Source organism: Pieris napi, chromosome 5 (genome assembly GCF_905475465.1).
Source record: "Pieris napi chromosome 5, ilPieNapi1.2, whole genome shotgun sequence".
Lineage (NCBI taxonomy): Eukaryota > Metazoa > Arthropoda > Insecta > Lepidoptera > Pieridae > Pieris > Pieris napi.
Window position 1 is genome coordinate 11284070 of NC_062238.1, and position 24407 is coordinate 11308476.

Here is a 24407-nt window from a genome sequence, read left to right on the forward strand (position 1 = left end):
TTTTTATAGAAACATAGGACTTTTAGTCAAGAAAGCCATTGAGAAATTATTTATTCTCTTAAAAAATAAGTAAAGTCTGAAAAAAAATTTAAGTTTTAAAATCATCTTATATATGAAATTCTCGTGTCACAATGTTAGTTACCATACTCCTCCGCAACGGCTCAACTGATTTTTATCAAATTTTATATGAGTATTCAGTAGGTCTGAGAATCGGCTACTACCTATTTTCCATACCCCTAAGTGATAAGGGTTACCCCCTTTTCTTTTTTTATAATTTGCCATTAAAAATACATACAACCCTAAATTTTCACCCCTCTACAATTAACCCCTATTTTGTTATTATAGTAGACAGTAGATGTTTATTGAATTAAAAAAATGTTTCCTATAAATAATATAGGTACATGGCAAAACAACGTTTGCCGGGTCAGCTAGTTTACTATAAATACTTACGACGGTCTGCAAGAAGCGCACTTTGATGAGCATAGGTTCCTTAGTGACTGAGAGCCAAGACCGCCATAGAACAGCTCTGAACTGGGCGCACCAGGACGCCTTGTATGGCGACCGACGAGATCTGAAGGCAGCTGCGTTTGACCATGCAGAATCCGCCCAGCCTTTTGAAATTTTGCGCTGTTGATTTAAAACAATTTGATTGTAAAAAGAGTTATGCGGCCTTATAAAACGTGGTTGTCGATATTTGGTACTATAGTTACCAATTTTGTATGGAACTAACATCGTAACGTTTTATAAAAATGTCGAATCTAAATCAATATACAGGGTAAGTAGGTTCGATTACCAGACTAGGCAATCAATTTTTAGAAAATCTTTGAATGCAGAATTACTAACTTTTAAAAATAACATAAAGTCTTCTTTCAGTAAAATACCCTATCTACGATATTTAAGGAACTTTCCCTTCATGCCCCATTACTTTGGGACGCTTTATATATTTAATTATTAATTAATAAATAGAACTGAGGAATTCGTATTCCTTGGAACGAAATTTTTGTTCTCTATAAAATATTAATAATAATAATTAAAATATTCATTGTGGTTTTATCGTTAATTTTTAGTCATATGCGCGCAAGGTATTTGATAAATATTCTGTTGCAGAGATATTTTAAAAATATCTCTTACTTTCAATCAAATCACGTCAATTAAAATAAAAAATCGGATAAATTGCATACTTATTAGATAAAATATTTTTTTCAATTCCAACACAACAAACATACATTCAGCAGTATAATGAGTATAGATTTACTTTAATAGTAACTTAAGAAAAGCTCTATATTAGCGACGCATTCCCTGGCGCAATATTAGAGATATGGAAAGAAACATATGAAAAACAAGGCAAACCAACCAAAATCAACCAAAACCAACCATCCTAAAACGGCCTCGTAGCCTAGCGGTCTTATAAAGTGTCCGCTAGGTGAAGGGTTTCTGGTTCGATTCCCGGTCAGAGTGTAAGTTTTTATAAATTTAAATTTGTTCTCTGCCTTTGGTTGTATGGTACCGTGCTTAAACCATACATGGCGGCATATCAAATTTCTAAACCAGAGAATAAACCTTGGACTGAGGTTTAGGCTGGATGTCACAGAATATCCTGGACCGAGTGTTACAAGTCTAGTATTTCAGCTAATTGATTAAATTTATAGGCAGGTAGGCGCCTTTAAAGTGTGGACGTGTATTTAGACAATAAGTTTGACAACAATTATAAATAACTTAACTTATTATTTTGATAATAGTCTTATAAAGTTGTTATTTGTTATTAAAATCAACTATACAGTATTTATTATTATTACTAACCTACATAGTAATAATAGAAATAATTGACATGAAAATTTAAAAAAAATTAAAAAGTTTGGTCCCTGTGGCAGTGTACCATTAACGCTGGCAGCGTTTCCTCGCCGTTTTGTGATATACGTTGAGCGAGGAAAGCACTAACTCTGGGGCCACCGATACTATCTACCAGGCGCCAACTTAAATCTTTATGAAGCGATATAATAAGAACTATGGTCTTATTACATGATACTAGCTGGCCTGGCGAACATCGTACCGCCTAACAGTCGATTATTTATTTTTTTGAATACTTATTCTGCTATTCGGGACACCGGTCTAGCTAGTAAGATAAAAAAAACGAAAATTGATAATACAACAAAATATACATTATGTCAAAAAATAAAAATTTACCTTCCCGGAACCCCTCCACTAACACTTGAACATTATGATATGGTATTAAAGTTCAAATTGCCTTTAAATATTATTACGAATATTTTGTATGGGAATATAGAAAAGTGTTGTTTTTAGACTTTTTCACTCAATTTTTTTTTTTAATTTTGCTCTACCATCCTCGTACTTCAAGGAATATTATAAAAAAAGAAATAGACAAATCGGTCAAGCCGTTTTCGTGTTATGTCGTGACAACGGAAAACGGGTTTCATTTTGATATATATGTATATAGATTAGCATAATTAATATGACATTTGCATGCCTATTTTTTTATTACTGGGACTTTATAACGTGGGAGAGTATTTACACCCTACGTTTTGACAACAATTATAAATAACTGTTCTTATTATGACATTATGGTAATTAATATGACTATGCAAGCATATTTTTCATGAATGATTGTGCGTTTTTTTATAATTAATCAATCGGAATGTACCACTTATGAAAACATTTATTATTATTATAAATAAATATCATACCTCATTAAAAATAGAATTTTCAGCCTCGGCGGCGATCTTGCATCCGATCTCTGACTTGGCGAATGCCGTGCACACGGTGTCGATGGTGTGACGCGTGGTTTCCTCACGGCCTGGTACTCCAGCCAGGAGTTGGATGTAGTGGTCTGCTGGGTTGTAGTTAGTGGGACATGCTGCGCCTAAGCTGTGGACCAGATATAAAAGATAACATTATGTTTTTTAATCTTTGGTCTACGATGTAGCCACTATATTATCTAATTAAAAACAAAAAACTTGGCGATTAAAAATAGTGGCGGAGAGTTTATTGCCAGTTCTTCTCTTCCGTTCTACGCCCTTAATTTGAGAACTAGCAATAAATGTAAAATTAGAAGCGTTTTATATATTATATTTAGTTTTTGACGTTCGTAAGTGTACATTAATTAATAAGAAAATTACGTAATAACTTAAGATAGAAGGTTCCTTAAGTAGGGACTGAATATATTAACAGACTTGGTATGGATCGCACAACTTTTAACGATAGAAAAACTGAGTTCCTTATAGAACTTGAAGAAATGAAAAATGATCATATTAAATTTACAAAACTTATGTTTGTTTTTCAAATAATTTTTTTATTAGAGATTTGGTAACATTATCTAAATCGTCTTGGTAACGATCAAGGTGAATAACCAAAACAATCAAAAATATATCTGTCCCACTCTCCATTGGACATACGAAAGGACAGATATGAAGCCCGCTCTTGCCGCTCTACGCCCTTGACTTGCGAACTTGTAGTAAATATGTCACCGTAAAATTGTAAACACCGTTAGATTGTAATCTATCTCGCGAGATTATAAACTGTCGAAAGATTGTGAACCTCAACGAACTGCTTACAATTTAACGTATTATTATTCGGTAGTTATATGAAATTGTTGGAAAGTAAAATTAATCTGTAATTGACCAAAGAAGTTTGAATGATAACTAAGTTAGTGTAGTACAATCTACCGAATAATAATACGTTAAATTGTAAGCAGTAAGCTGAGGTTCACAATCTTTCGACAGTTTATAATCTCGCGAGATAGATTACAATCTAACGGTGTTTACAATTTTACGTTAACATAGATAAATGAATACGTACTCTTTAAAGAACTCAGTAGCCTGATCGGGAGAACCGAGGAAGGCGACTCTTCCATCTGCCATGATGAGGAGTTTATCAAACATCGCGTACAACTCAGATGACGGCTGATGTATCGTACAGATTACAGTTTTGCCCTTCTTCGCAAGGCCGCTTAACACCTGAAACAATTGTATTTACAAATTAATTAACACTTCACATCAATAATCGATAAAAACATCAGTGGTGCTACAGCCTTTTTAGGGCCAATTGTATCTGTTTCATGATCATTTGTCAATCTTATATGTAAGTAGAAGATCAGCCCCTGTGTAAGGCAAGCCGGTTTCCTCACGATGTTTCCTTTACAGTTTGAGCTAATGTTAAATGCGCCCATAGAAAGTACGCTCTTTTCTTGACCCTTAGTCAAATTGGTTTGGAAATGCTTCAGTGGGCTGGTTCCACATAGTGGTGGTGCGAGGCAAGACCATACGAAATTTGGAAAATTATGGCGATTTTAAATATCATAGATGAAATTTGGGAATACAGATATGAGTTTATCAGAGGATAGCATTCGCTATTGTGAGTGAGTACCAGTTTTGATGGTTTAATAAATACTCGTTTTCACATTATAACTATACAAGGCTTTCTTAATATAAGCGTTGCGAGTGCTAAATATTAACAATAGCCCTTATTTCCAACACTTAATTATAAACATTGAAGCGGCATTTATATGGATCCCAAAAATTAACTTTTGACAGTAGGTAAAATATAACGTAACATTTAGGAACCATCATATGCTTGCATTGTCCAGTTTTGGTTTGAACGTTGGACCGAAGCCTTTTTCATCCGGTTCCAATCGTGTCTGTCGTGGACCAGGCACGACCAGGTGACTTTTCGACACTGGTTTTAATTCGCTGTATTATGTTATTATAATTGGATATTATTAAATTTTTCAGTGTGTTGAACGAAATGAAGTCTTCGTGTTCAACATGCGTTTTCTAATATCAGAGGCCCAGAATATGCCAATTTTTTTTCTGCAGAGCATGTTCCAATTCCTTCTGACGGCTACTGGCTACGAGCGACTTTACATTTATTGTACAAATATATGTGCGTTGATTATGGCGAGTGGGTTCTATTTGAAGTGAAAACTTCTTAAGCATCGTTGTGATTTGAAAGTTGATGAAACGAAAAAGCGACAGTAAAAAGAGACAGACACATAAATTCATAAGATTCAACGTGGGAGAAAATGAGATAAGAAGCATTTTTCTGTGAATAAACTTTAAATTAGATTTTCTCAAAGCGAATTTGCAAAAACGACGTTTAATCCAAAATAATTAAGCAACTATTACCTTGGCTATTAGCTGTTAGAGTAGTTGTATATTTATAAATAAATAAATATATCTTAAGAAACATACCTGTATAACATTCTGTGCCATGAACGAGTCCAGGCCTGATGTCGGTTCATCGCAGAACATGAGAGGTGGATCCGTCAGCACCTCACTGGCGAATGACAGACGCTTCATTTCCCCTCCGGAGATGCCCTTCAAACGACCGCTGATGCCAATCACTGTGTTCTGGCATTTGGATAGCGCCAACTGGAAAGAGTATTAAGCTTATGTGTAACTAATATTTTATAAAAGTTTCTGGAAGGTTCTCGAAGGTATGGATTTTGAAAACTCTTACACCAGTAGAAACACAATTTATTGATAAGTACTTTGAATTTCAGTTGCAGAATACAATGTTGTATGTTTACAAAAAAAGGCAAAAGAGCTTAAAGACAAAACAATACATGATAAGTTGTCTCTGAAAATAAAATTAAACACACAGTCACATATCAAGAAGACGCGGTAAGCATCTCGTCCCTAACGAAATGAGAAAGAGAAAAATGAAATCAGATCCTCATTTTCAATTCATAAATTTTATGATAAAATATTTCATGAATCGATGTATTACCTTGCGTTGACCAGGGAAATTCAAAATATAAAATTCTTGTCTTTAGAATTTACGAAATTTATGTAGGCCATACACGTTAAATTTTAAACCTCTTAGTAAAATCCAATTTTATTTGGGTTTAGTTAAAACCGATATTAATGATATACCCTTGAGAAATGGCAGTAAATGTAAAATTATAAGCATTAAGTATGTATTTCTTTATTGACGTTCATAAGTGTACATTGTGTTACCTAAATGAATAAATGATTTTGACTTTCCATTTGACTTTGCATTTGGCTTTGGCTTTAAATAATGTATATGTCTGTACATATACATTATTTATTTATTTAATAACAACAAACAAAAAAAAAATAGCTACGATATCCTAAATTACCAAAATATAATAATATTGGAATAAACATATATAGCTCTAAATTAAAACAATACAACAGAATATAATTCCAAATTATCATATCAAACATTATTAACCTTCGTCAAATAATGTAACGTTGTTACATTTGTTCTAGGAATCTCGGTGCTGACTGTTGTCAGCCACCGAGATTCCTAGGTCCATTTTAGCAAAATTTCAATAAAAAAGAAATTATAAAATTTCGTTTACTTTAAGATGAAAATGTGTTCAAACAAATCAAACTAATATCAGTACAAAATTCTTCGTTTTATTACTTAATAACAGTATTTTATTACAGTCGTTGTTAAGAAGAGCCTTCTTGCTGCACTAGAAGACAGGATACCGGCAAACTTCTTGAGCATTAAACAAGGGAGTGGGGGAAAGTTTGCGCATCGTACACGTAAACGTCAACTAATTTACCAATCACGCGATTGACACGTCACTCTCCCGCCGCCCCCCTCTCCCAGTGATACCTAAAAATCATCTATGCGCAGGCAAGGACAATTGTTCAAGATGTTTGCCGTTATCTGTACGAATAATGCCGCTAGCAGTGAGCCCGAACCGCTGACGTTTTTTGTTTAAAAAATAATAAGCCAAACGTAAATCGTCGACCTCACATACCAATGCGCGGATATAAGAAGCTTAAGAACATCAACAATGTTATTATTAAAACTAAGCGATAAATCTAAAAATTTGTGTCTATCACTCGTTACGAAACAGATTTAGTTCTTTGCAATATTTCATCTCTTGGTCAAATATTATTATATTAAGAGGCTATTACATAAATAAAGCGGTGGCTTAAATATGAATAGATAATTTATATCCTATTAATTTAATAAGCACTCTAAGGCGCCTTGAAACTAATAACAGCCGAATGATATTTATCACTATAAACATACAAGAAAACTGTTATCGTAAATAAATTATGAATAGAAATTGACGAGTGATTTTATTTATGACATAACTTTATTAATCTAATCATAAATAAATTAAATCATTATAATTGCACCGTTTTGACAATTGTCAGTTTTCTTTCTCTATTAAACACAAATTGACAGAAAGAGACGAAATAGCACTTTAGTTTAGAGTAACTTAATAATTTTTATAAATCAAGGGGTTTAAGTTATGACCATTTCTTATAAAGCAAACGGGCAGAAGGCTCACCGCCGCGCCGCCCGTAAATACTCTCAATGCCAGAGTGCGCAGCCGGCCTTTTAAGAATTGGTACGCCCTTATCTCTGTCTCGTATCTTGTACGTTCTCTTCAATTAATCTTTTTCTTTATAAGAAAAACGAAAAGCAAATGTTGTTTCGTGCGTGTAGAAATTACCTGATGTACTTTTTAGGAAAATATTTAAAAAGGAGACAGCACGAACTATGTCTCGCGTTTAAATCGCGTTAAGAAATTCATCTTTGTCGTATGGAAGTTAGACTTAGCGTTTCTGAAATCTCTTAGACAGTAATAATTAAATAAATTAGTGGCTTTACAACATAGATTTCTGTATATGTTTCATGATCATTTTTCAATCTTATAGGCAAGTAGGTGATGAGCCCCACGTGCCTGACACGCGGCAACCTTTTAAAGGTCTAAGGCAAACCGGTTTCCTCACGATGTTTTCCTTCACCGTTCGAATGATTATTAAATGCGCACATAGAATGTATTGCTGCCGCCGGGATCGAACCTACGACCTCAGATAATTTTAAACTCCATAGTTACCGTCTTCTCAGTAAAGCAAAGTTTATAAGTTAAATCAGCTATATTACTTTAACTTAATGGTTAAGTTTTCAAACTGTATTACGCAAAAATATTTAAATCAGGGAAAATATATACACATTTTTATCACAATTTAGCGTCTTCTGAATACAATTTAAATAATAAACTGGTCAAACCAGTTCGACTATTTCATTGCATCGCTTGGCCCTGTCCAGAGACATTGTAGATATCTAATGGAAAATAATTGTAGCCTTAACACCGGTATATGAAGGTGGTATCCGTCATACATTTTTTATTTCATTAGTTAATAAAGTATTTTTATTGCATAAAGATTCATTCATGAATTCGTGAGATTACCTTTTTAGATTTTATTTTATTACATTTTTTGTATTATTTTAGATTAAGGTTGATGATTCTATAATTTTTTTTATAATTTTTGGTTGTACATTTCTTGCAGTTTACCCATCATATATCTTTTTTTAGATTTTTCCTTAGGATTAGGAAGAGATCGTTTGATACCGATAAGGCCGCCCGTTGCATCACTAATAATTTATATGTGTTATGTTTTTCTATAAATGTAACGAAGTATAAATGATATAAATAAAAATATAATAACATAATAGATATGTGTTGAGTGTTGTATAAAACCATTATTTTTTGTGACTGTCATTTGTTATTACTGATATTATTTATTTTATAAATATACAAGAACGTATAAACGCTTTGATATATGTGGACAAACTTTGAATATTAGAATTCAAAGTATTCATTCTAATTTCTCAGAATAGAGCGGTCCCTTTGAGTAGTATCATCCATCTCTGATACAGATACCGACGATAAACACAAGGCCTGGTTATATTTATGTAGGTATATAATATCGAAATAAAAACGTTTTTATTTGTTTAAAGTATTCAAAAACATGAAAATTGGACAAGCCAACCTTTTTTGATTTCATTTCTAAGCGTCATATTAGCGTGGCATTATAATGACCTTTTCGACCGCGACGTACCTGTATAATCACGCTCCCATTTAGTTCCGTATACGCAAATGGACTGTTCTCAAGGTTTTTCATGCAAAAATTCTACTTCGACATCCCCCTTAAATAGTATTTAGTTAAAACAGTGTAATTAGACTGAAAAAAAAACAAGTTTTGCTTAGGGTTTTTAACTCGCTAGCGAGAATTGTATTTACTTAAATGGGCGGGGAATTTCCCGAAGAACAGATGGCCGATGGGGCAAAAAAAGTCCTGGAATGAAGGCCGAGGACTAGTGGGCGAAGCATTGGACGGCCTATCACTAGGTGAACAGATGATCTGGTGAGGGGGGGGAGAGAAGGCGTTAGATGTCCAGTAGTGCACGTCAACAGGCCGAAACACACGAACAAACTGTACCTATTTGAATTGGCATTAACGGATTGACTTATTCGCGCATATCATCATATGTTAATCAGGCCCAAATTTCCCAGATTGTTTATTATAGTATTCAGTACATTGACCGGTCTAATAGGCTATTAATATTATCAGGTTTGACTTCCTGATTAAACAAATTTCTTATTGGATTTCCTCAAATCATTTTTTATATATTTTGAATAGTTTAAGAAACCAGTGGCGCTGCAGCCCTAGAATATTGTATATACTCGTGATTTTTTTCTACTAGTAGGCGATCAGCATTATGTGATTGACACACTCAGATTGAATATGAAAGAATCGTCGCATGCACATATAAAATGGAACACAGGATTCAAACACACGGCCGTCGAGTCACGCGCCACTAGGTTCATTTATTTACTTATTAAGCCTAGAGCTATCATTAATTATATATAAAAAAGCAATTATACTAAAGATATAGCAAAAGATGGAATACATAATAAATACAAAACATTTACGAAACTAAGAAATGAAAAATAAATAAAAATGATTTGATACTATTATTAACTAAGTAATTCGGCTGTGTTGAGTGATGGTGTGAAAAAGTAAGGGTATGTACGTGAGAGTGTGTATGTGGTGTGTGCTCATGATGCAGGTCATTTAATTACTCCTTGTATTAAGAATATCCATATATATATACTAGCTGATCCGATAATCGTCGTTTTGCCATGTATAAAAAAAATTGGGGTTGATCGTAGAGGGGTGAAAATTAGGAGTTGTATGTATTTTTTTATGCTGTATCATAAAAAAATTAAAGATTAAAAATTTATCTAAAAATTAAAAAAAAAAAAAATTAGGGGTGGATTATCCTTAATATTTAGGGGGATGAAAAATAGATGTTGTCCGATTCTCAGACCCAATATGCACACAAAATTTCATGAGAATCGGGTAAGCCGTTTCGGAGGAGTTTAACCACAAACACCGCAACACGAGAATTTTATATATTAGATTAAGCATATACATATAGCTTAAACAAGTCAAGGCTTAAATAGCAGTCGTTTTCATTCGTATTGCATTCTTAATCAAAAGCTACAAATGTTTTCAGGATTACGTTAGGATGGCGTGCATTTCTTCACCGCAGACACCCGATAGCACACTAGGTAAACGACCCTAGCTAACAGGTAATGATATATAGGCGTAATGTTATCCACCACTAGACACAGGTACGGCCTTGGCACAATTTGGGGCAATGCGGTTAATCGTTGAGACCTGTGGTTAGCCCAGTGGATCGAGTGTGCGAAAAAATTCAAATACACAAGTGTATATTTCAATGTGTGGTTAAATTTATTTTTATCGAGTATTAACCTTTTTTATAACGCGCAAGTTTTTCAAATAAAAAGTTTGTATATTTTAATTTGCTTTATTATATCGTTTTCAACTGTTTTACTATATAAGTTTTATTATTTATTATAACACGCAATAAATGTCTTAAATTTGTTATTATGCATACATAAGCGTTCTTTAAGTTTCGTGTAAAAATGCACGTAAAATTTGAATATTAAAGCTAATATTTACCTATAGTTGTTTTTCTTACAATAAAGTTCACAAAAAAAGTGCGACTTTACATGAATTCGATCTAGCCTATACAATAATTATGGCTAATAAGTAATATTATGTTGACTTAATTATCTACAATACTAGTGAATAGCTTAAACTAATGTAATGTTCATTAACAGTCTTAGTGTCCTATGATGTTATGATACTATGTTCATGTGTCTGAGATACCGCAATTGCACTTATATTCACTACACTAGGTTTATTAACTCAAAAGGTTAAGTTCTCTTTAGGCGTCTTATTCCTGTCGTTTTTACCATAGGTTTATTTGCCTATAGTAAAATAAGAAAAGTAACATTGACACAATTGCCGTTGCCGTCGTCAGTAAAAAAAAAGTCCTATAAAATTTTGGACGTAAGATTTCAAAAACTGATAAACAAGTTTGGAGAGAACCTTATTAAACCTTTTACTTGTTTATTGACCTTATTGAGAACATAATAATATCCTTAATATATGACCAAATCACTGAACTTTAAGAGTACATACAAAAAATGTATTATGTATGAAAAATAACTTTCATATAGTTACCTAGTATATTTATTAACCACAAAAATGTGGTTGTAAATGTATATGTGTGAAGAACCTTTCACGTTGACTAAGTATCGAAATGGTTCAATGCTTTTTTGAATCTTTCGACAATAATCATATTACATTCTTGTCCGGTTTATTAATTGGTTTGCAGAAAAAAATACAATAATAATTGATGAATGTTTTATTTCGGTTTGTCTAAGGCAAAAATAATGACAATATTAGACTAAACACTTGTCTAAAATATTTAGGCATGACAAAATGCAAATCTCATCTAAAGATTGCATAATTACCAGGTAGTTTAACTCATTGTTAAAAATTGTTTGTTATTGTTAAAACCTTTCGTAACATTATAACTTTAGTTTTATAAATTTTATAAGTTTTTAAAAAGCAAAATAGCTGTAAAAACGTGTCTAGTTGTAAGCTTGTTACATTCCAGGAAATAATGTTCACTGGATATGTAGCACTATAAATTTTTGTGAAACAAAATAAAGAATTTTTGAAATTGAAAATTGATTTGTCTAAAATAGGATGATATTATAAAGTTAATATTGTAAATCTCATACCTACGATAATTCAACAGTTTAAATTAAACTATTAATAAAAATTAACAACGATAATTCACAGGGCTCCCGATGGACAACATCCGGCCCTGTGGAGGCCCCAGTACTGTTTCTGCGCAGGAACTAGCATCATTACACTTAATAGGAAGCCTTACAACACGGCTAGATTATCATATAATACATATATTTTCTATTCAAATGTCGGTACAATGTACCTTGTCGCCTACGTAATTCGTCGGTCAAGCAGTTTCTCACGATATGTAATACGTATTTTTTAATTTAGCTTATTAATAATTCATTTTTTTAAACCTGTTTGTTACACTATTATTGTCTATGAATCTACTGAATTCACTAAGCGTGAAGCTGTGACTATAAGCGAATGAAAATGTAAAAGCCTCCAAAAAGCCTTTTTACACCAATTTAACAAGAAAATGTGGTTTAAAAAAAAAATTTAAATTTTATGTATTTCGAATTATGATTTTGGATAGACTGAGACAGAGAAAAGTAACTAATTCAAATAATTATTTTATTTAGATATTTTTTTTATAAAGGTCAGCACCGATACTCTGTAAATTCGATTGGCCATAGCAATTCCGTTTCTGTATTGTATGTAGTTCTTTCCAAACCACCACTGATATCAGAACCTTAGGATCGTGCGGTACAGACACTTATTACAAGATGGGTATAGCGATAACAACGCTACTGGGTTTTACAGAATACCCTTGCTTGCAACCGAAGTTTATATTGAAGTTGTTTATAAGTTCTTAAACTAAATTTGTATGTAGTTTTTCCATGCCCATAATCTTCTTGTAAATGATTAAATTAGATATAATAATAAATGATACGTATGAAATAATAGGAAATTGTTACTCGAAAACATACCTCTGTTATAACTTCCTGAACACGACGCATGCGTTGTGCGTACGGGATATGCCTGTCCATTCGTACCAAAGCCTGAAAAAATATTATTAATTATAACCTCTGGCCAATTTATTATGGACCCTACCGACGTAGACACGTTTTTTAAAAGACAATTATTCACACCAATTGAACTAGTCCCATGCTAACCTGGTGAAGCTTGTGTTATGGGTACTAGGCAACGGATATACATACATATTATAGAAAGATAGACATATAAATACATATTTAAACACCCAAGACCTAAGCACAACAAATGCTCAACACATCGATGTTCGTCTGAGCCGGGGATCGAACCCGGGACACATGGATTCGCAGTCAGGGGTACTAACACTAGACCAATGAGCCGTCCAAATATATATATACATTTATATAATTATAGGTACATTTTTTTATTTTAGAAAAACATTACAGAATAATATTTGTCTATGTTCGTAAATATTTTATTTTTACCAATGCCCTAGATATAGCCATCGAATCATTTCCCTCACTAAGCAAATAGCTAATGAACTAAAGTAGTTTTTTTAAACTTTTTAAATCAGTGGACCGGACTTTTATCGTCCGTTCCCATTACTTCTTAACGACAAAACTTTAAATGATTCCGTTACACACTTGTCATATTATTGACTTCTTAATTGACAATTTAACACAACGAGATTTTTATATTTAAACAATCTTCTGCTTACAATTGTGTTTTAGTTGTATACGTAAAATCATAGGGTACCAATTCGACTTAGGGTCCTTCAAGAAAAGAGCGTACAAATTCTTAAAAGGCCGGCAATCCACTCGCGAGCCCTCTAGCATTGAGAGTGTCCATGGGCGGCGGTATCACTCAACATCAGATGAGCCTCCTGCCCGTTTGCCCCCTGTTCTATATAAAAAAACTTCACATTCGTCGTATGTCAAAACTCAAATCCAATAGGGTTTTTGACATATAATTTGGAAATAGTCTTTAGAATTTGTTGTTCGTTCTATTCAGATGATCTATTCAGTCGATATTTCGCTTATGTAAACCTATAGAAAATCTTTTGAATGATTTTGCAATGAGACGATTATCTCAGTACCTTAGACATACCTGAAATATCAAATGTTCCTTAACAGTCAATGTGCCGATGAACAAGTCCTGCTGCTGCACATAAGCTGACAAAGCTGTAAGCGCCTCGGGAGTAGCCGGCTGCCCATTTAATGCTCTGGTACCACTCGCCACAACTCCAGATGGTGTTCTGAACGTTAAAGTGTTGAGGAGTGTGGTCTTTCCGGCCCCTGAAGAACCCATTATCGCGAGAAGTTCACCGGGGTACGCAGCACCGTTAACTGTAAATGTCGGGTTTAATCAGTCTTAGAAGATAAAGTACGTACAAATAGAAGCTTATTAATGTGTTATTTTTTTTTAATTAGTCGTTAATCTATTGATTTTGTAGGAGGCCTTTGCCAAAAAAGGGCACACATATACACTAGAAGAGGATTGAAATGAAAACGTGTTTAAATGTAATTGTATTTGAATTAAAGGCTATTATTATTATTATTCTTAATCAATGGATTACATTTTATTTCTGAGTTCTTTGCACGGATTATATATATAACTGACCCGGCAAACGTCGTCATATGATTTCTAGGAAACATTTATTTAGTTCAATAAAAATAACTATCTACTATAATTTAAAAAATAGTTGTTGATGGTAGAGGGGTGTAAATTAAGGATTGTATGTATTTTTGTATGCTGTATCATAAACAAGTAAAAAAAAGTTGAGTCTAAATAATAAAAATTTAGAGGGATGAAAAATAGATGTTGTCCGATTTTCAGACTTATTGAATATGCATTAAAACTGCAACAAAACTTATTTACTCGGAAATCAAACACGCATACAATAATATCATGAACAACGAAGGAACAATGTATTATATGCGACATAGTTATGAAACTAACCTAAATAGTACTTGTGCATCGTAATCTTGAACGCATTCTTGAGACAATTCATGTTAAAGGAAAATACTAATCACAAAGCCTACTAGAACTATCTTTAGTTTCCGAGTTTCTCGCACTCAGTGTGTTGTAATAAGAACCCATTTAGGGTTCAAGTATTACGTAAGCACATTAGGGGTGAGAGGGGGTCTTTGATTTTCTTATTTGGTGATTACGTCAACAGTAATTATTTACTTTTTTACACGTATTACCCACATATTGTCTATGCTTGAAAACGAAATGCATTTTCGAGGATTCCTACAAAAAATTAATACGGTTTATGTTCTATTATTTTGGAGAGCTTTGGTTATTTCTGCTGACACGAGGAGGAAGAGGGGGGGGGGGGGGGAATTGCAATCTGCTTACGTAATACTGGCCCCCTACGTTTTATCAGCTGATATCCACGCATTTTTTAAATCAAGTAACTGCAAAATAATATCCCTAAAACCTTTATCCATTTCCATACAACCTACCAAACGACTTTCTTTGGTCTCCAATATAAGTTTTAGTTTCCTAGCAGTACAATCGCCAATAAAATTTCACTGTTACGTGCGAGGATTGACCAACCTCACACTCTAGAAGCGAAGTAAAATTACAAATGTAATTATAATTTGCGCTACGAAAGGAAATCGAACCTGATACCATAAGCTCGTGATTTCGATAATTTTTCATTAATAAGTGACCTCGTTTATGCTCATTTACATAGTGGCCTTAAATCCCAATCACAACTGTCAAGTTATGTCTTAAGAAAACACTCTCGGCTTAACGAATTAAACTTATCAAATCACATTTCAAAATAATAAATTGAAATTATGAATAGATTTAACCTAACTTTGACAGCACACAGTCGTAACAACGTCGAGTAGGTACTTTCCATGGCCTGGAATCAATATCTACTAGGAACAGCGTAACTTCAAATGTATAACGCTATTTACAACGGTTTAATCGACTGTCCTGACTTATTGTCGCTTCTACTATTTCACACCCCTTCTTCATACAATACAAGGCAAACCCAACGATTTAAAATTCCTCGGTCTAATACAAACTATTTACGTAACTCAGTCATGTATCGTATACCTTCAGATTATAACACAAATTACCAGCAAATAGATATATTTAATGAAACTAAAAAAATAAAAAAAATAATTAAAAAAACTCTGGTATCTTTTATTAATAATGGCTTTGTTATTCTTCCTTTATATTAAATATATATTATAATGATCAATGAATCTTAGAACTTAGAATTTATTATACATATTATATTAAGTATTATATATATACTTTGTATATATAGGTGAAACAGTGCTTTGTTTATGTTTGAATGTGTATTCCGTTTTTGGCTTTTGTGTACAATGTAATTATTTGGATATTGTTTAGTGAGTAGCTGTAGGAATACTGTTGAGCAAATAAATAAATAAATAACATTAATGGTTCATTAATCGATCTTAGAACAATCTTTTACTTTACTGCCACTTTTACTTTCTTATACATTAACACTAAATCAAATTGCACTGTTGTTGTTTCTTTATAACACAGTGTAAATACCATTTGACAGAAGGAGAGGAAAGAGTGCAATTTTAGTTTTATAGGGGCTTAATGTGAAAAATTCGAAACGTGGTAATGAAGATGTTAGTAAAATCAGTAAGTTCTAAGAAAAGTAATTTTTGTTCACTTGGGATATTATAAAACGTAAAAGAGTTCGCTAAAGGAATAAATCAACTGCATTTAGATTTAAAGATAAGAATAATTTGAATTCGTTAACATTTAAAACCAGATTATAACACAAATTACCAGCAAATAGATATATACGTATATTTAATGTAACTAAAAAATGTTTAAAAAGTTATTTAAAAACTCTGGTATCTTTTTTTAATAATGGCAACCACTATTAAAATATAGAAATTTTCCATTTTATAACCCAACAGTTATTTATTGCTTTAATTAGTAATCATAAACCAAATTAAGAGTACGATCATATAAATTACTAAGTAATCGTAAAAAAATCAAACTGCATGCGTCTAAAAACGTTTAAGATAGGAAAGTGTTTGCTTTCACTGTGAAACATCAGTCAAACGCGCGCACGCAATATTGTTATTCTATTAATTACCATTTAGCGAACATATTTGCTGAGTTACCCCGATAATATTCTTTAATAGAGGACTTGCAAATAAATTATATAAATAAAAACAATTACCCCTGTTAGATGAAAAAAATAATATAATAACAAAGACCATTAATTTATTGTATTGAACTGTATTTTTTGGTATTTTAAAATCTTAAAAATGATAATATATAGAATACTATAGTCTTAGACGAGTTATAACAAACATTATTTAATAGCTAAGACTGGTGTACGCTTCAGTGAAATTTGACGTTTTTTTATAAATCATTGGAGAACGTTTTTCTTCATATACAATACATAAATTGAAATATGTTGCGACATTCCAGTCCCTTAGTAACACTTTGGAGTCTGTAGTGTAAATTATTAAACTACTATATATCTATACACTCACGCCTTTCCCGAAGGGGTAGGCTGAGACCACGTATTACTACGTTCCCGACAAATCTCTGGCATTATCTACTTTTATGACATACACTATACATGCTCATGGGCTATGGGTACTTTTGACTCAATCCAGGTATGTATGACATAGCCTTGACTTAATAAACTCACTATTTTTTAACAGCTGCTTCCGCTGTTGAAACATTCTGTCTGAAGAGGTCTTCCAGCAGTTCCAGAACCTCTTATTTCTGGACCTGGTCTCCGTGGCGAAGGCGTTGACATCTGCCCAGGTGTAGGTGACCTTCTCCACGCCTCCGATTGCCCCATAGCTTCTGTTGTGTGGTATCGCGAGAGTAACTTCACCACCACTGGTACGAGGACTGCCGCTTGGCGTGTTACCTCCCTGTAAACGGAATAAAACATAAAGTATGAACAGTTTCGCAGAACATAATGCCATACTTATTTTAGTATTGGGATTTAAAAACTTTGAAAGCAATGTAAAGAGACAGTTTATTTCATCCCACTACTGAAATCCGAAACGAAAATTGCTACGTTTCATTCATTTGTAAGTAACGTTTCAAAGTAAATAAATTACTACTTAAGTTCATATTTTTATTAATAATAGTAAAGACAGAGGAGTTATATTTGAAAATAAAAAAAGGTTTTGAAGATATGCCAGAATTTCCAATATAGTTGAGTTTAAAGGTTTGTGGACTCAGTTTCCGCACAACGGACCAAGTGAGAGTTTAGACTCTAATAATTTAGTAAAATCCTGGCACACTAAGCTCCTTCCAGAAGCACAGAAGTCTCCTGGGCACATCGTAGGCCTAACGAAGCGACCTTAGTGCTCCGAGGATTTCTGAACGTTTCCAGCATAGTTTGATTATGTCTGACTTGCGATACCATCATTAAAGTATAATACGTACTAATTAAGGATACACTTTTAACAAATTAAAATTCGTATAATTGACACGATTTGAGGTATTTGAAATCACGAACAGTCCAAGAGAAATAATTAATAAAAACAAGACGATATTTTATCTATTTATTGACATATTATACATTTATGTGTATTATATATGCACGGGGGAAAATAAATTTTCTGTCCACAGTATCGTGGACTAATAAAAGTCAACAGTTTCTCTGACTTTCATATTTTATTTGATGGGGTTAATGGCATTTTAATTACATCATAAGAGTTCTCATCAAATATTTGGGTTCGTTAAGAAATAATAGTGATATACATGCGTTATCTTATCTTTTATTCATAAAAGACCTGCCTTTTGACGTTTCTTTATAATACCTTTTTGTTCTCATAAGAATTGACGATATGTACAGTTACTGTTTATGACTAAAAAATAAAGAAAACTCTACGGGATTAAACTTAAACTAACCTTTTGACTTTTTTTGTTTTAGAGCGGGGGGCAAACGGGCAAAAGGCTCACCCGATGCAAAAGGATACCACAGCCCATGGGCACTTTCATTGCCAGAAATCGCCAGTGCATTGTCGGCCTTTTAAGAATTTGTACGCATTTTTTTAAAGGGCCTAAGTAGGTTGGTTCAACATTGTGGTGGCGCGCTGTAAAATTTCCTCAAAACATGTGCAGTTGTGGAACGACGGACGTCGAGGTGATATGTGTGGATATTTGGTATTCTGCATCGACGTCCGATGTTGAAATTAATGACTAATTTGTTCACTAATTAAGGTAGATAAATGTCTCGTAACCCTTTAATGTGGCCTAAACGTAAGAATAGGAAAATAATCTCAATCAACATTATCATACATCATCATCTGTTCTCCCATAGGATACAGCTTTAGCTGATCGTCGTTTGATCGTTTGATCTTTAGGTCAAACGATTCAAAAACCCAATTTTGTATAACTCAACTCGGTCATACAATGACCATTTTTAGGTTTTGATGCTTAAAAGGAGTATTAAGAATATCATAGCGCTAAATCACTTCCATAATGTGATCACACCCTACATACACACTCTCACGTACATACCCCCACTCTCACGCCATCACACAACACAGCCGAATTAGGTATTACATAGTTAAATTAAATAATTCCTATTTCGTAAGTGTTTGAATCTTTTTGTACATATTATGTATGCCATCTTTGGCTCTACGTCTAGTATAATTGTTTTTGTTGTATAAAATTTATGTTAGCTGTAGGTTTACGAAATAAATAAATCTATCTTTCTTATAGCTTTCTTAAGTATCTTCGATTACAATTCGACTTAGGGTCCTTCAAAAACAAAGCGTACTAATTCTTAAAAGGCCGGCGACGCACTCGCGGGTTCTGGCATTGAGTGTGTCCATGAGCGGCGGTATCACTTACCATCAGATGTGCCACCTGCCCGTTTGCCCCCTGTTCTATTAAAAACGATAATGTCAGCTATTTCTCCTTTTCCTCGATTTTAAATATTGTTCGTGGTAGAAGCTTCATAAAATAAGAAACAAATTTGGTTTCTAAAAAGTGGTTTGTTGGTGAGGGCACGAGAGACATTACAAGTGAAACAACTTTCATTTTTTAAGGTCCAAATATCTTATTAAAATTAAGCCGTATTTTAAAAACTATTACGACATTCGTATCTGGTAATTTAGGTATGCAAATATTGTATTTTAATCATGAAATAAATTTGTTATATTAGTCTTCACTCTGCATTTTTATTTTATGACATAACTAATGAACACTTAAATATATAAACACGTGTAGCTAAGCTGAGTATTTGTTTAAATTATTAATTTACATAGTATACTATAATATATACAAATACTTTAGATATATAATGTACATATCTTATCCTATCTATCAAGATATATAAGTATTTGGTATATTGTATCATTTCTGGTATGTCAATTGACGGATAATTTTCGTAGTAGACGAATGTATGTAAGAAATGTGTAGTTTCAATTTTATTTTCCTTTACCCAGAAGCAGTATAAGTCGCTATTATGAGTTACGGGCTATTAAAATCGAAATCCTATGAATTTGGTGGAAGTATTAAATATCAACGTTTCAGTCACATATAGTGGTTACGCACAATAATAAGATATTTTTGTGTTAACATTACTAAAAGGACGGCAACGCACTTGCGAGCCTTTTCACATTGAGGACTGTAACGGTATCACAGATGAGCCACCTGGCGTCACAAAAAAGCCGGCTCTGCTTTGTAGGTTTGACTTACAATCCATAACCCTCTTATCTTCACTGCGGCAGGGCATAATCCATTGATAATCGGGTAATATCGATTCCACACGGAAGATATCCAGTTACCGACATCAACACCGAGTAAACTGACCTTATGAGGCAATTACCGTGACGGTTGACTTACGATTTGGACAAATTATATTAGGAAATTAGGATAGGATAAGTCGCTGACCGAAGGCTTATAAGGTGTTCTGTCGATTGTATTTTCTAACCTAATTTAACAATCTCGTAATGAATAATTTGGCGTTGCGTAGAGGTGTAGGGTCTCTCTGCATCTTCTACCGCATTTACAATGGAGAATGTTCAGAGGTGTTCGGTCTAATACCTTCTGAGTTTCAATATCGGACGTGAAGGCAGAATACAACCGTACCACCTCGACGTCCGTCGTTCCACAACTGAGCGTTTTCTAAGGCAGTTTTTACGACACACCACCGCTATGTAGAACCAGCTGCCTACTGAAGTATTTGCGAACCAATTCTACTTAGGGTCCTTCAAAAAAGAGCGTACCAATTCTTAAAAGGCCGGCAGACCGCTTGCGAGCCTTCTGGCAGTGCGAGTGTCACTTATCAGATGAGCCTCCTGCCCGTTTGCCCCGTATTCTATTACAAAAGAAAGTCATAAGGTTATGTTTAAGTTTAATCCCGCAGAGTTTTGTTACAAAAATCTTCAGCTCCAGCATTATAAGTAACACACGCTTCGCTGGCTCTGTCATGCACCTAGTCATCTGTGAATATAACACAGCGCAAGTGATTCTTAACAACGCATTTGTGTCCCGGCTATAGTTCTGTTTCTTAGTACAGAGGACTCTCGATAATTCGATTAATTTCCCGTCTTCTTTACTCTCTATACTTTAATGTGTTTATCATTCACAGATCTGTCGTTTAAATACATGTGCAGATCAGTAAATTTCATACATAAATACGAAATGGGTAAGTTCGCATTCCAGTCTTGTCAGTCGTTCATTTTACGATTTGGCATTCTGATAAGGAGGGAGCTTGTAGTTTATTGTTTATCAGAATGATTTGAGCGCGACCGCCGCTGTGAAAACCGTTGTGTGAGTTCGAAAAGGGAGTTATAGAATCGCAAGGCAGAATACAAACAATTTCATATATCCCGGTGTACACATGTATTTTTATAGAATTGTAGGCGATATTGATATTGAGAAATTTTGGTCCTTAAAACAACTTAAAAGAGCTCAACATTTTTTCTATCGTTCCTTACGACTTGAATATTTTATAAAGGAGGCGCTAGCATGGCTTTGGTCCCTTGACGTAATTTAAAAAAACTATGTAAATTTGATTTTGCTCACTTTACAGTGAATAACTATAGGTCAGTTTAGGTTAGGTTTTTTTTTGTTTGAAGTGGCGTTTGTGATCAGGTTAGGTTAGGTTAAAGCCAAAAATTTGTACCTTCTTTCATTAATTTCACAAATCATGCGATTGCAGTTATGAAAATGTAGAAAAAATTTGAAGCCGTTTTAAGGTATAGCCGTTATTCGACAAGTTTACCGAAACTTTTAATACATTAACTTTATAAGTATAATAAAGACTTAAAAATTTAGATAAATGATAGATCCTGAATAATATTTTGTTCGTAAAATAATAAATACTAATATTAATGCCAACGAGTTAATTTGCATACAAATGCACGTGATGAAAACATGTCTGTTGCAAACGTCTAGGAACGCAAACTATAATTTTCTATACAGGTACATTTTAATAATAATCATCTTTGTAGCCTGCATAGCTGGTTAAAATGAACTGGAAATAGAACACGTTCAATTACTGTATTTCTTCGCACAGATTTCGGCAGATCCTTATCAGAAACGAGTATTAGCACAACATATATTGATGTAATGTCGCCTTATGTCAAAATCCATCACATTTTTGACAAATGGGAGTCAGGCTTTGAGCTATCTCGTTTCTGAATCTTACAGATAATAATAAATCGTTTATTTGCAACGAAAGAGAATATTAAGAGTCCTCCAACTTCGATTTTGTTCCCTATGGAGTAGAGACACTTGGGCCGTGGGGTTCAAGTGCACAGGCGCTTATTTATGATTTAAGTTGGCGCCTGGGAGATAGTACCGGTGACCCCAGAGCTGGCACTTCTGGCTCAACGAATAAGTATCGCAATACAGCGAGGAAATGCTGCCAGTGTTAAAGGTACACTGCCACAGGGACCAAACTTTTTAAATTTGTGTTGATTTTCATTTTCATAATTTTTATTATGATTTTTTTATATTTATGAAAGAGGTACATTTAGATTGATTAATTATAAAAAAACCGCACAATCAGTCATAAAAAATACGCTTGAATAGTCCTATTAATTACCATAATGTCATAATAATAACAGTTATTTATAATTGTTGTCAAAACGTATGATGTAAATACTCTCCCACGTTATAAAGTCACCTTGCCGTCAGAGTCAAGACCTAGCTGACTCGTATATGTCAAAAACCATGATTTAATATACGGTAATACTTAACACTAAGTCCATTGAATATAACACATATTGTGTGTCATAAGCTAATTACTATTAATACCTAGTAGAAGTATGTCGCGATTTAATAATTATGTCTATCGCTGTTATAATTAGAATTTTATTATTATTACTTAGAGATATGTATTGATTATTCACATTCTATATAATATCGTTGGTTTCAATATTAAGTTAAATAACGTTTCGTTATCCGTATATTCGTTACTTGCATGACCGCGCGGTCAATGACCATCGACAGTTCGATGCTATTAAAATAAAAATACGTTTACAGAGCTTTTATACGTCGTATATGGTACTAAAAATTTATAGTAAATTAATTTATAAAAATCTGTTTATTAGGATCAATATGTTTAGTATAATAAATTAATTAAAAACAGTGCAACGACTAATACACTCGCGTTTATATTATTAAATGTGCTGCCGCTTTCTGTATAACAGAATCCGAAATTTGTATTCTCCAAGAAGCGGACCAGGCTTCAAATTATGCGGACTACTTTATAGACTAAGCTACGAGGGTAGTTTTAATCGTACACAACAATTATTCCCACAATAAGATACCAAAATCGATCGTAGGAAATCACGCACGAAATTGATACTTAAACAAGATCTAAGTACGGTTTCAGTTTAAGCCATTAGTCATTAATGTATTAAAATTTAAAAACACTATATGTTATGTATAAAGTTTAAGTATTTTTAAAGGTAAATAAGGTAATATGCGAGAACCCCTGGGCGGTTTCTTATTTTATAGCCCCGCCAATACGTTCCTTCTAACAGGGACAGCGCGGCGGTTCGAATTTCCATAAATTTTTGCAACAGCGCTACGGAGATTGATAAACTCAAAATAACTTTATTGATATAGGTAAACAAGTGTTATCAAAAATAATAGTATACCTACAATTCCATCTTTATAATTATCATAATTAATTGCATAGACTTTTAAGCTTAGATTTTCTGTGATATTAAGAGCCTAACCAGTTTAACAATAACGAGTATTTAATTGTCACATATACTTATACACATATAGACACATAAAACTAATAATAAAAAAATATACATTGAAATAAATAACTAAACTTAACATTAACTAAAATACATCATTAAAAGGAATCCCTTTAGGCAAGGTTCCGAAGATACTGGCAGCGTTCCCCCTTTGAATTGCTAGACTAATTCTTTGTCCGAGGTAGCTGCCAGATCTTCGGTCTCCTGTGATGTCGACTAACCGTTTTGAACGTCAAAAAAGAAGTTATATTTACAATTTACTACCAGTTCGCAAGTCAAGGGCGTAGAGCGGGATAGAAGAACTGGCAATAAACTTTCCGCCACTGCCTTGCGATTCTGTAACTCAATTTGCCTATTAGATTGATGATCATTAAACAGATACAGAAATCTGAGG

The 24407-nt window shown here is 33.4% G+C and overlaps 1 protein-coding gene across 1 annotated transcript in view; it reads right to left on the reverse strand.

Moving 5' to 3' along the window:
- LOC125049302 (protein white) overlaps positions 1 to 24407 on the reverse strand; it is a 38206-nt gene that overhangs the window by 8446 nt on the left and 5353 nt on the right. Inside the window, exons 2-8 of the mRNA XM_047648448.1 lie at positions 17470 to 17701; positions 13908 to 14146; positions 12797 to 12868; positions 5205 to 5384; positions 3814 to 3971; positions 2703 to 2883; positions 451 to 627 (exon numbers count right to left, since the gene is read on the reverse strand). Of these exons, the coding sequence (XP_047504404.1) occupies positions 451 to 627; positions 2703 to 2883; positions 3814 to 3971; positions 5205 to 5384; positions 12797 to 12868; positions 13908 to 14146; positions 17470 to 17701 (1239 nt within the window). The remainder of the gene's footprint in view (positions 1 to 450; positions 628 to 2702; positions 2884 to 3813; positions 3972 to 5204; positions 5385 to 12796; positions 12869 to 13907; positions 14147 to 17469; positions 17702 to 24407) is intronic.